The following is a 13,433-nucleotide window of genomic DNA, read 5'->3' on the forward strand; positions in this document are numbered from 1 at the left end:
TGACCAAAAATTCTAAAATTCACATAAAATAGGATAAGAATGTAAAAAACAACAGTAGCAAATAAATCAGAACATTAAAAAATATAAGATAAGAGGTAAAAAAAATTATAATATAAGTAAACTAAAATAAGATAAAAATGTAAAAAAAACAAGAGTAGCAAATAACTCAGAACATGACATTTACTGCACATTTACTGCACATGAAACAGGACAAAAAGTACACAACAATCACAACACGGCAAATTAAAACAAGCATATGGTGAAAAATATCCATAAACCAGGTTGTTAACATTATTTTGTAGATGTAGATGAAGAAAAACAACACTTTCCCTCTAATTCACATCTGCTTCCTACCTGGATCTGCTCCTGGTGGCAAACTGAATTTTTGTGGCCCTGTGGTAAGGCTGGTCCAGACTGGACTCCTTCCACGGAGAGTTYTGGATGGGAGAGCGCTCATACTCCACACCGGTCTGCCCTGAAGACTCATGGGACGACTGCAGGGTCTCATCTGACAACTGGAGGGGGTCTGAACAGGAAGTGCCCAGCATTGCAGGTGAGAGGGGGAATGAGGAGTCCACGTCTACGACGGATAAAAAAAAAATACAACAAACACAAAGTTATGGAAATAAAATAAGAACTAAACGTGCTGATACACTGATATTAATTCAAAATTAAATATATATTACTTAAAACTGACCAGGCACTGTTAAACTGGATGAATCTCAGCTTGTTTCTTTAAAGCTTATCAACAATTTTGCACCAAAATCTCCCYCAATATGGAGTTCATAACTTTTTTTCACTAAATGTTGTTAAATTGTGTTTCTTAGGATATARATATGACTTTAACTCACCCTCATCCAGAGCCACCACATCAGAGAGGGAGCTGTCATCAGACATGCACATATCTGTACAGAAAACACGTGTCAGTGTTTCTGTCGCAGTGTTACACTGATTACCCTGAAGGGGGCAGCAGAGGGGCTCACCTTTGTTTTGGCTGCTTGACATGGAGACGGATGGTGAATTGCACTCGCTCTTGATTCTGTGCTGAAGCACGGCCTCCTGCAGGTCCTTCACTTTCTTCTCCTCCCTTCTGCACTGCTGCAGCCTGTTCTTCTTCTGTGGTTTAGTGAGGTTGCCTTCGAGGGAGAGCTTACGGGCCGCCTCGTAAATCTGTCGCTGGACCGCCAAGTCRGTCTCTAGCGCTTGTAACTCTGAATCCTACAATGAAAAAAACTAACTGAAACTCAGAGTTCAAGCGAAAGAATGACAGTTCACGTCTTTTCTTTGTGTAAAAATGATATACAGGATGTACCTGTTGATCCTGAAGGATCAGCTCTTCGTCCAGTTTGAACGACGCTCCAATYCTCCTTCGAACCCGAGGCGGCTTCTCGTCAGGCATCAGAGGATAGTCTGAAGGAAGTGTGCCTGTTAGCTCCTGTACACACACATGCAAAAAAAATATTAAAAACAAAATGAAGCGAAAACCACAGCGTCTCTGTGTTGCAGAGGTCACTTACTGCCTCCCTGATGCAGAGTTTTCGCAGCTCCAGCAGGCAGAGCTCCAGGCGCTCCTCCAGAGACTGGTGCTTCAGTTTCAGAGCTCTGGTGTGGGTGGCCAGGTCCTTCACCGGCGACGTGGGGCTGTCTGAACCTGCATTAAACACACACACACACACACACACACAACCTTTCCTTTTCAACATTAACAATGAAAAACAACAAAAATAAATAAAGACATTCCACTATACTTCTGCAGCTAACAGAAAAGTTTTTATAATATTAAGATTCTCACATGAGCTGCATCTGAGAGTTTATAGAATATACAGTATGTACTTAATAAGACTATAGTTATTTATGGTTACTCATTTATAAGCCAGCACCTTTAAATACCTTCATCATAGTGTTTTTGTTCTTGTTTTAAGTTACTTGATGATGTCAGAGGGGTGTTTTATTGTGTTTAAACAAGTTCACTGTTAGTGTGCAGATACTGATGTAAACTGTAAAACTCATTTCAGCCTGAGCTATCATAAGTATTGTTATTTCTTAATGTTGCAGCCTTCATCATCACTTGAAGTTTGAACCTGATAAACACTCCTAATGAAGATTCTGCTTTTGTGTTTTCCTTACCGGAGTGTACGATGATGCCACTGTCTGTGTCGCTGATCTCCTCTTTACTCTCAGTGCTCGTCATCTTGACTTTCTGCTCACGGGTTTTTGTAACGACCTGTTGGGACGGGCAAAATTAATTCAAATGAGCAAAGTTTGATGTTTTTTTTTAAATAATTCCCCCTTTGTTTATCCTGCCACATGGCTTTATTCACTCCCCTTTGCTGCTTTACTTAACAGAAGTGAATGACTGGCGGGTGTTCTTTTTACACCCTTATCCAATCAACTCTGCTTCTCCCCCCTCCTCCTCGTTTTCTCTCCTGTGCGCAATCACAAAAGAGGCAGACCTCCGCGGCTGACTCGGCACATGTGCGGGGGGTGTTCATCTGAACTGTGGTGCCATGGTTACGGGGCACGAGGCGGCTGGCTGGGGGAGCGTGTCGCCATGAGGCGTAGAGGGCATTTAAAAAAAAAGCCCAGACCCCCAAAAAGAAAGCAGATGGCAGCGGGAATGACCCCCACTTGTGGACTGCACCTGTTCTCCCCCTCTCTGTTTCTATTCAACCAGTGTCCAGAGAGTCCTCTGGGGGCTTTGAAGTGGAAGAATGTCTCAGTGCCGGGCTTGTCCACGCGGCATCACGTCACAAGGTCCCTGCTGACTCCTGCACAACACTACCTAGTTCACTTTACGCACTGAGAGCTGCTTATGTTTAAGGCGCTGTTGTTGTTCTACAAACAGCATGTGAATGATATTAAGCAAAAAGTAGCTGCAGAGAGAAACAACAGCCAGAAGAGAAAAACAACACAAAAACCAGAAAATAATCTAAAAAAAAAAAAAAAAATCCCAGAGGATCACATTCGACAGGAAATGACACGTTAAAAAAGCTTCTTGCATAAGATTATAAACATGTAAATACCAGGTAAATTCACCTCATATTTTTCATGCCAGACTTTCAAACTGAGATCATCTTGTGATAAACGGGGATTATAAATGACAATATGCATAATCTCATGCACCGGGCAAGATTTTGAGAAGGATTTGTTAGAATTTGTAGTATGTGTTGTGGATGACTCTCAGCTACTTCCACTCCAAATTTTATCTTGATATTTTTAAATCGTTGGTTATTGAATAAAATCAGTCATGAGGATAATCAATCGGCTCCAACAGCTAATGCCAAAGTTTAAAGCGAAGATGTGTTGCACTCAAAGTATATGTACCCAAAAATGTACAATAGGTTGCCTTCAGGCCCAGGCCGCCCTTGAAAAAGAGATCTGTGATGCCTGGTTAAATAACAGTAAATAAATAAATATGCTGGGGATGACTCACAGTGCCACACTGAACTTAAGCTCAATATCTGTAATATCAGCTGAGTTATAGACTTTTTTTTGTATTATTTTTTTATAGTGAAGTGTTTTTGTTCAGAAATAACAATGATGTGTTTCTTCTGTGTAATCCTCAGCTCCTGTCTCGGCTGCTGCGTTTGGAGATTGATATCAGGCGTTTTCCTGCTGAGATGACGAGGACTCAAAGCCCACGTGAATGAGAACCTCCTCTGACAGGATATCACCGTTTATCCCACAGGTCCGACCCATTCAGCACAACAACTCATGTGAACTGACACAGCTATGAGCAACCGCTATCACAATGAGCCTATAAGCCGAGCAGCTTGAGTCAGTAAAACAACTCTGCAACAAAAGGCCTGTATCAACCGACTGGCCTCAGAAATGTGCTGTGGTTCGCGAGATCTGCTGACAGCTCTCGAGCTCGAGCAGCAATATTAGGCCGGTTACTGGGACGAAGCTGCACTGAGAGGCAGGGAGCGAAGGAGAAGGAGTGGTGCTGACTTGAGTTTTAAGCGTGCGAGGTCAAAGCCTGCTGTACTCGCMGACACATGGCTCCGTGTTGCAGCAATCCAAAACTAAAGACGTCAACTTTAATCCAGCCACAGGCAAGAGTGCTGTGGGATATACACACTCACAACCCACAAGTGTGTGAAAACTTTCACACGAGTCTGTGGTTGGGAGGGGTTTAGGCTGAGTGAGTGAGTGGGTTTGGGGTAAACTTTCACTTGGAGTTGCAGCTCAGTGCCAAAACACTAATGTCATTTGTCATCACTTTCATACGAACCTGAAGTTGTAGGAGTGTGGAGCCAAAAACACAAGGTTTCTGGATTGCGTGTGACAGGATGGGTAGTTCMTGTCCTGAGGGTATGAGTGCTGATAACGCTGTCTCCACCCGGCAGATGTAAACAAGCATCTTAATTGAGGGAAGAGTCTGATCGTCCCTAAAGATGACACAAAGATGGCTGTACCTCCCAGCCTCGCAGCTCACCGGACTGTGACCGTGTAACGTCGACGGAAGTTGATGTTTATGTCAAGACATTTCTGTCTCCCAGACTTCTCCCACCACCCTTTCCCATGAGCCTTCGGAGCTGCGTATTCCTGGACTGCAGCCACCACCTCCATGCTCATTACCACTGTGGTCGGCCCTGGAATTACCAACGGGGACCAGCTTCAGCGAGGAAACGGCGAGGGCTGCCTGAAACCAGACCGGGGCCTTGTTCGAACCCTGTAATTAAGATTCCCCACTGAATGCTGATACTATGGAAGAAACCGAACGACTTTTCAGCATGCTTTATTTCAGAGGCTGACAAAAAGCCAAAATCCATTCAGCAAAAAGGATCCACTCCAATATTGACTGCTGGGAGAAAAGTGCATCAATCAATGTGGGGAGGGCAGCAGAGAAAAGAAAAGAGGTGTTGTGTTACAATGGGAGAGCTGTTTGCCTTAAGAAGCAGTGATGAGTATTTAAGTTTTTACAGAAAGCAAAACATAGTCAAAAGTATGCAAATATCTAAAACCAGAACTCTAAAACCCTATCAGCCTCCTAAATTGACCAACTTTTATCAATAAATGTCATAAAAGTCTTAGTTTTCTTGACAGAGACAATGCAGAGGTAATAAGCGTTATGCCAGCCTGCTCCCAGTCCCTGAATGCCATATGTTGACCAGACAGCCCAGTGACAAGAAGGGATCGGCTCCATTGTTCTCCAGAGGCTGGATCGAACTCGAACATCCCTCTGAATCATCGTTCCTAAAGCCATGGTCAGTTCAGACCACTTACAGGATGTGATTACAGCTTCTTCCCCTCAAAAAACAAACAAATGAACCAGGGGGGCTCCAAGGGTAATAACAACTCAGAGGTGTGGTCTTCAGCACCACAGTATTGTTTCACATCTGTCAGCATGTGGCCCGGAGGAGATTGTGTGTTTATTCTGCTGCTGTGGACAGAAAAGTCCCACAACCTGTGCTCGTGATTCACCAATAATCAAACTATCTTTCAGAGTTTGTCTGTTTTCATCACTTGCAGCTGCTTCACCAGACAGCTTGGACAAATATTTTTATATGATTTAAAATAAAATAACAATTAAAAAATCCTATGTCCTGCTTTTAAAACTCAATGTTTTAAATACTTTATAGAAAATTTAATTCTTATGGTCAAAATATTATTTTAATTAGCAGCCATAGAAAAAAAGCAAAAATAAATGCTTTGAGGGTGATTTTGGCACATTTTTTTGTTATTTTGTACTTTTTATTACTTTTTATTTTGTACAAAATATATTCAGTATAACCATGAAAAAGGTTTTACATAACATAACATAACATAACATAACATAACATAACATAACATAACATAACAATTTACTCGGTTTATTAGTAAAAATGTTAGCTAATTAGCTACCATTTATTAGTTTTATGTAAAGTTTAGCGACTTTTTACATCAACAGACTTCATCTCCCCTAGAATATTTTCACTAGTGTTGTAATTCTGAGGTCGTCAATAACATAAAAGTTTATTTTACAAACCTTATAGAGGTGTTCTCCTCTACAGCATCCTTCCCGAGGCCGCAGGACTTATAACTTTCTCCGGTCAGATGTGAGGGAGAGAAGCCATCTGTTTCAGACCATTCCACTTTCTCAGCGCGGGGAGGGGGATTTTTTTTAATCGTTAAAATAACCTATTTTTAAAGATTAAATCTTTCTATATTCTTTAATATCAACTTTGATATTTATAGGAGTCAGCATGATTTCTCGTTTTGGAAGAATTTTTGACTTTTCGATTTATTTACTGCTAAAGATGACCCCTCCCCCCCGCGAGTTTAAAAGAAATGGTTTAGTCCGTCTCAGCTAACTTTCCAGGCACACTCTGATGTATTGACACAGCACGCGTCTGTCTGAGAGGAAGGGGGTATTTAATTTGAAAAGAAGCACAAAAGATGACTGCATTATGAGTAAAGACGAGTTATACTTAAAAATAAATACATAAAATAAAACAAACAAGTCACTCTCACTCCTTTTTTCTAACAAAAAATGCGACTAGTCCTGATAGAAATTGTGAAAATGGATGGATGCACTGATGTAACTTCAGCCTACTGAATGTTTGTAACCTATAGAAAAAAATACTTTAAGACTCGGTGATTTCATCAATAAAATGTAGGTTCACAGCTTCTCTTTATGTACAAACTTGATCAATATAAAAACAAACAAACAAACAAACAAACAAACAAACAAACAAACAAACAAACAAACAAACAAACAAACAAACAAACAAAGATTATTTTATGTAAATTTAATCAAGTTGGAGTTATTTTTCTTGTTTTGGTTTATTTGGTGTGTAGCTTTATGATTTTGCCTCTCTTGATAGTATTTATACTGTATATTCTGTGAAGTGTGAAATAAATAGGTGATACTAATTCAAACGCTGGTGCATAGTAATACAAGTTTTATTCACGTGAATTTTGTATGTTGCTACAGCGTTTTRTATACAGAAGATGTGACAAGTTTAAAAGACTTAATTTCCAGTTTTATAGACAATGTTTTGATCTAAAATATAAAATAGGTCAAGGAKAGTTTGGGTGTGCACACTGGATTTTGTGGGGATTTGACTGAAAGTTTTAAGTCCTAGAGYGGCTAAAGACATAGTTAACTGTGAAAAAAATACTTAATTTTACATTTACATTGTTTAAACTTTAAACATCATGTTTCTGCTGTGAAGTTTGAGCTATAGAGTGCTAAGAAGTGCTGGATTTTCTCACGTGTTTCTCCAAAGTCCAATTGATTTCCTATTTTTTTCCTCACATTTTCCTGTAATTTTAGTCTGTGTCCTGCAAAAAGAAAAAAAAATATTACCAAAGGCCAAAGCACATTATGAGTCAGCCTTATGTTTTGCTGTGCAATTTACATGTTTTTTTTTTTCAAAGCTTCATAACAAAATACAGGGACAAAGGTTTTGAAGAGGCTAGTGATAATGATGCTGCAGACAGTGATTACCTTGATCTGCCTGTAAAAGTTATTTTCAGCTCTGTCATTTTGTATGTGAAACCCTGACAAAATAACCTGATGTTTGAAGCAGCTATTTCAACAACCTTCAGCTGGTGGCTTCTGCGACTTTCCCAAATGTCTGCAGTCTCTTTTACCAGGCCCTTGGGTATTCCTATAGGCTAAAGAGGCTCCACCAGATGGCCTGTCCTTTTGCTCCGCTCGACCCGTGATGGAATGAAAAGATTAGCTAATTAAACAAAGTCCCATATCCATGTGAAAGAACTGGGAGSGTCCTCTGGGAGAGGAGCTGCCTGCAAATCACCCCCCACCCCCCCAATCCCGAGCTTTGAATTGTGTCCAATGCAGCAAAGCATCACTCCAAACCATAAAGCCTTTTATTTCCACTGCACACACAGACACACTCATCAAAAATCAGGAGAAACAGGTAAACAAATGTGTAATTTTTGTAATGTTGGAGGGAAATTGTTTTTGATACAAAACAGTGAGAATGTTTCTGCTAGCAGTAATTACCTGGTTAATAACAAACAGGCTGATATGATACAACCAGCAGTTAATTTTGCATCACAATCTGAGAAACGACTTCAGTCTGAACACTGGTACTTATACCAAACTAAAATGAATCAACATGCAACTTTTTACTTAAAAATAAAATAGTTGAGCACTTCATTTCCTCACCAGAAACAAAAGTTTTAAGAAGAAATGTCAAAAAAATGTATTACATTTAAATCTGCATGCATGATTCCATACTAATTTGTCTGAGTTGAGTCGTCAGAAACTATTAGTTGTTGTCTCTGGTAGGTTGGTTTGTGTAGCTCGGTAGGCAGTGAGCATAAAGGTTGTAGGGCCACARTGGTGAGAGGCTGCACCGGCTGCTGGGAGCCACTCAGGGCTGCTCAAAAGTCTGTGTACGCCTCAGTTTGTCCCGGACACGGACAAACTCTGGGATCTTCTGCTCCTTCTCTCGTTGTCTTATCTCTTCCTGCTCGTACTGATGGCGGGAAAAAAAGACTGTTCAGTAAACAGACTCACAGTCAGCTTCACGGTATTGACAGAAAAATGAGAGTTTAGGACCAAATTCTGTTTAAAGATTAAAACTTCTGAGAACTAAGAGAAAAAAATTATTTCCACAACACTTTCCACATGAAAGACATTTTCCACTACCTCTTTACTTACCAGGTGAGAAGATACATACCTTGTTAGTTCCTAGTACTTACTTATGCACCAAGGATGAACATACCAAATACTGTATGTGCATAGCAAGTCTGTACATACCAAGTGAATATGTACTAGGTATTTACCCTTCAAATACCAGGTACAAACTCTACATGTATCATGTGCATATACCCACTACATATACCATGTAAGTCCCTGAAATAAATCCTGTAATTTCCATGTATAAAGACTGTAAGTACCAGGAATGTACCTGGTATGTAACCTGTCAGTACCAAGTATGAACCCTGTAAGTAACAGGTATGTACATAGTTAGTACCCAGTGAGTTCCAAGTATGTGCCTTGGAAGTACCTCTTAAGTGTGTGTATATCCTGTCAGTACCAGATGGGTACCAAGTATGTACCAGGTAAGTACCAGGTATGTATCTAGTTAGTACCAGGTATGTACTCCATCAGTACCCGGTAAGTACCAGGTATGCACCTTGGAAGTACCTCTTAAGTCTATGTAACCTGTTCGTAACAGGTGGGTACCAAGTATGTACCAGGTAAGTACCAGGTGTGTACCTAGTTAGTACCAGGTATGTACTCCATCAGTACCAGGTAAGTACCAGGTATGTACCTAGTTAGTACCAGGTATTTACCCCATCAGTACCATGTACGTATCTTGTAAGTACCACTTAAGTAACAGATATGTATTCTGTCAGTACGAGGTAAGTACCAGGTTTGTATCTATGTAGTACCAAGTAAGTACCAGGTATGCATCTAAATAGTACCAGGTAAGTACCAGGTATGTACCTAGGTAGTACCAGGTATGTAATACCACACAAGTACCAGGTATGTACCCCATCAGTACCAGGTATGTACCTAATTAGTACCAGGTAAGAACCAGGTATGTACCTTGTAAGTACCACATAAGTAACAGGTATGTATCTTGTCAGTACCAGGTAAGTACTAGGTATGTTTCTTGTCAGTACCAGGTAAGTACCAGGTATGTACCCCATCACTATCAGGTGTGTACTCTGTAAGTACGTAACAGGTATGTACCCTGTAAAAACCAGGTATGTACCTGGTTAGTACTGGTTATGTACCCTGTAAGTACCAAGTATTTACTTGGTGTGTGTCACTTAAGTACAGTGTTACGAGTCACTTCATAATACARTTGGGTCTACATAGAAATGTACTCAGGATTTAACTTGTAACAAATACGTACCCAGTACTTACCAGCTCATATTATGTTTTTTACATAAATTTTAGCACAAAAAGCTTATCTAAATGTGAAACTGCTGAAGTGTGAAACTGTTGTTGAGTAACTTCAGTTTCTGACCTCCTGCAGCTTCTGCTGCCTCTTGCGGAGCTCCGTCTCCAGATCTGAAGGCCTTTGTCGAGCCATCTCCTCCTCCTTGTGCAGCTCCAGTCTGCGCTGCTCCAGAACTCGCTTCAGCTCCGGTTTCTCCTCCAGCAGCAGGCCCCTGAGCAGGTGGTCAAGGCCACAGTTAGGCTCCAAAACAACACACTGGGACCATCTATCCAGGCTCAGTGTAAGGCAGTGTTTGACCAACCGTTTGTGGCTCAGTAGCAGCTCTCGGTGCAAATTCTGGTAGCTGGGAATCTCTGCCGAGGAGCCGTTGAGCTTTTTAGGTGGACTGATTTCAGCACCGCCGGAGTCTGCTGCAGAGTTACGAGACAGAGGCAGATGGCCTACGGGGGTTTCTAAAACAAAGAGGAAGAGCGTCAAATTTTAACAACTTAGATAATATTATCACATAAACCTTTAACTGCACTGCCATCAATAATTCTTTCATGGTCTGAAAGATGTTTTATAAATACAGTATTCAAAGCAAACCATCAAATCATTTTGTCTTGTTAATATTTGCTGATATATTCTGAATAATTAGGATGATTTTATCGAACCAACGACTGTCTAACACCAATAGTAGTTGATTTAGTTATTCCAGCATTTAAAAACACTCATCAAACTACTCAGACATCTTCCACAAAACGATGATAGTTTCAGTGATCACATTTCAAACTTCTGTTAGCTGAATGTGAACTGGTTGTATTTTAATTCACAGGAAGTTTATGTGCATTTTTGATACCTTTTTTGTTTGGTCCATATCCAGGTTTCTGTGAATTTGTGAAAGAAAGACAACAAAAACGTCAGTTTTCCCTCAAATTAAAAACTTCACAGCCAAAAATTGAACCAAATACGTCTCTGATGAACCAGAACTAATTTGCAGAATTACCTCGGTTTTGATCATCTCCTTAGACAAAGGTTAAATTTAGACTAGAGTTAAAAGTGACAGTGCCTGACGTGCTGCTTAAGCAGGTGATCTGTGTTTACAAAGGTGACATAACAGCTGTCCTCAAAGACTCGCGCAGGTTTTGGCCTGACTGCGATGGTCTTTGGCAAAGCGAGAATATAACTCTACAGGCGATCAAAAAGAAGAAAGAAGTGACATGTTGGTAACACGTTTCACTCCAAACTAAACAACAGGGAATGAAAACTTGACATCCTCCTGTGGCGCAATCAGGCAGAAACCATTACAGAACCTGGTGAAACCAGATAACCTGGAGAAAAGGATCCCACAAAGGCAGCAGCAGATGGTACATGGTCAGAGTCCAGGCGACTGAGTTCTTTCTCTGTCACACACACCAATTTAAAAAAAAGAGAGTTTCTGTCAAAAACTGTCCAATAGCTGAGCATTCGGATCCTTCTGGCTTGGTCTCTGGGGATTGAAACTCTTTTCACGGATCCTGCAGGGGACATACAGTAAGCCTCCACATCCTGTCTCTATGCCAGGCTCCTGCAGGAAACATGAGCTGCCAGGTGTCTGACCTGACCGAAGCATTGTTCCAGTCAGGACCTGCAGGACTCAGGTGGATTACAGAGAAAATTCTGTCTGTGGCTAAAAAAAATAAAATAAAATGCATGTCGTTCATCGAGACAATATTAAATTGATTTCAGTGACTAAGACAGGTGTTTGATTCAAAGATCAGCACATCTCACCTGTTTTTTCAGGCTGTCAGTGCTGGTCTAGAAAAAAGCTCTTGGATATTTATTTTATCTAAGACCTTTTTTAAGCTACTTTCAGTTGTACAATTTTATGTTCTAACACATRTAGCTCAACCTGTTCCTGAGTAAATAAAACAATCAATCAATGTTTATGAGGACCAAAAAAAAGCTGAATGTTTAATGGTTACTCATTGATCAAAAAGTCAAACACCACTCACTGTTCCAAACAAAGGGAGTTAAATAGATAATAAGGTATTTATTTGGCATCAGATTTAGAAACCTTAGCTTGTCAACAAGACTGAACAGTTTCCTTAAATGAATGAGCACMTAAAACGTCCATCAAAATCAATCAGGACTGTAAACTCAAGTCAGATAACCCATCAATACAGGCCTTTAAACCCTGACCTCTCACCCAGTCGTAAAAAGAAAAAAAAAATAACCAGCAAGAACTCACTTTTCTTACAGCTGACCCCTCCATGGCAGGATGGTGGAGGTCTGCTGTTTCTGTCCTGTGTCTGTGTCCCTGTCTCAGTCCATCCTTGGAGAAATCACATGTCCTCCCTCAGTCTTGACTGTTCCTTCTTCTCCACCCAAGGTCAACATGTTGTTGTGGAGGAACTCAAACGGACTTGGTGTGCTGTAGCAGTGGTCAACTGTGGTAGTAGAAATCTCATTACGCCTTTTAAGATTACCTCACAACCCCCACACGTGGAATTAATGCTRAATTAGTTAATCGCTGCAGACGCAAATACAGCTTAAAACTGAGGCGGCACAGTAGTCGACTGATCTCCCAGCGAACCTGCAGAGTTCTGAGTAAAATAAATAAATACATTTTTACATGTTTGATATATTTAAACTGTGTTGTTTAACAAAAACTTTTAAAAGGATCAACCCAATTGTGACTCTATGTTTTATCTAAAGACTTGTCTGAGTCATGTTATTTACCTATAGGGAAATTTTGCTGTTGTACTTTATTTATGTTACATTACCAGTCATTCTGTTATTGCTGAGTCACTTTAGTTTTACAGTTTATACATCTTTAAATRCATTTTGGACTGCAACTACTTCTGTTTTACAGCTATTTATGTTGTGCTGGTTTTAAMTTTTGTTTGTTGTTTTGCTCTTTTTAACTCTTATTCTTTTACTAAAACAAGWTTTATATTACTGTTGTGCCAGTTTTAGTTTTACCTGATTTTAGTTTTAAGTTACTGTTTCTCCTAGTTTTAGCTTTAACCCATTGCTTTGCTGATCTTAGCTTTTAGTTCCACCCCATTTTAGCTTGTTAGTGTTTTTCAGCAATTTCAGCCTTCACATTGCATTTTACCCGAAAACCCAACTTCTATAATTGTTTTAGTTTTTAGAAGAAAAAAAAACAAGATAGTGTACATAGTGTATACTGTGTACTGTGGTACAAAGATAAGAGTTTCATTGATGGTCTGGGACAGTTCAATCTAAGATGTGCTTGCTTTTGTTAGGATAATATAGGCCAGTGTTTCCCAAAGTTGGGGTCGGGATCCAAAGTGAGGTCCTGAAACTTCAAGGTGGGGTCCTGAAAAGATTTTTGGAATTAATTACATTTTTGCGTTATTTGTTACAAAGGAGTGAGGTTAGTTTATTTAAAATGGATAAATGTAGTATAAAAATATTGTTACTATGCCCATGTTTTGTTGACCTGTTAATAGTTGGGGGCACAGGTCTCTGCTACTGATATTTTGTGGGTCAAAAGCTGAAAAGTTTGGGAACCACAGCAATTTGGTTCCCAAAGTTGGACTTGGGACCCAATTCTGGGTCATGAAGCACCTT

The 13,433-nt window shown here is 40.1% G+C and overlaps 2 protein-coding genes across 3 annotated transcripts in view; both read right to left on the reverse strand.

The window, feature by feature from the left end:
- The window catches only part of inavaa (innate immunity activator a), a 10,071-nt gene extending 4,000 nt beyond the window's left edge, over positions 1–6,071 (reverse strand). For both annotated transcript variants that reach the window (XM_014019709.1, XM_014019702.1), the window contains exons 1-7: positions 5,972–6,071; positions 2,128–2,224; positions 1,518–1,651; positions 1,313–1,435; positions 984–1,218; positions 852–905; positions 355–580 (exon numbers count right to left, since the gene is read on the reverse strand). In XM_014019709.1, coding sequence (XP_013875163.1) covers positions 355–580; positions 852–905; positions 984–1,218; positions 1,313–1,435; positions 1,518–1,651; positions 2,128–2,191 — 836 coding nt within the window. In that variant the 5' untranslated portion in view covers positions 2,192–2,224; positions 5,972–6,071. The remainder of the gene's footprint in view (positions 1–354; positions 581–851; positions 906–983; positions 1,219–1,312; positions 1,436–1,517; positions 1,652–2,127; positions 2,225–5,971) is intronic.
- Positions 6,072–7,803: 1,732 nt separating this feature from the next.
- zgc:195245 (protein FAM107B) lies at positions 7,804–12,223 on the reverse strand (the record flags this gene model as incomplete). Its single annotated transcript, XM_014019720.1, is given in 5 exon segments — positions 7,804–8,435; positions 9,942–10,086; positions 10,177–10,327; positions 10,714–10,741; positions 12,085–12,223. Coding segments are annotated over 5 exon segments (453 nt in total). The 3' UTR covers positions 7,804–8,330.
- Positions 12,224–13,433: the final 1,210 nt, after the last annotated feature.

Source organism: Austrofundulus limnaeus, unplaced genomic scaffold (assembly GCF_001266775.1).
Source record: "Austrofundulus limnaeus strain Quisiro unplaced genomic scaffold, Austrofundulus_limnaeus-1.0 Scaffold3, whole genome shotgun sequence".
In the NCBI taxonomy this organism is placed as follows: domain Eukaryota; kingdom Metazoa; phylum Chordata; class Actinopteri; order Cyprinodontiformes; family Rivulidae; genus Austrofundulus; species Austrofundulus limnaeus.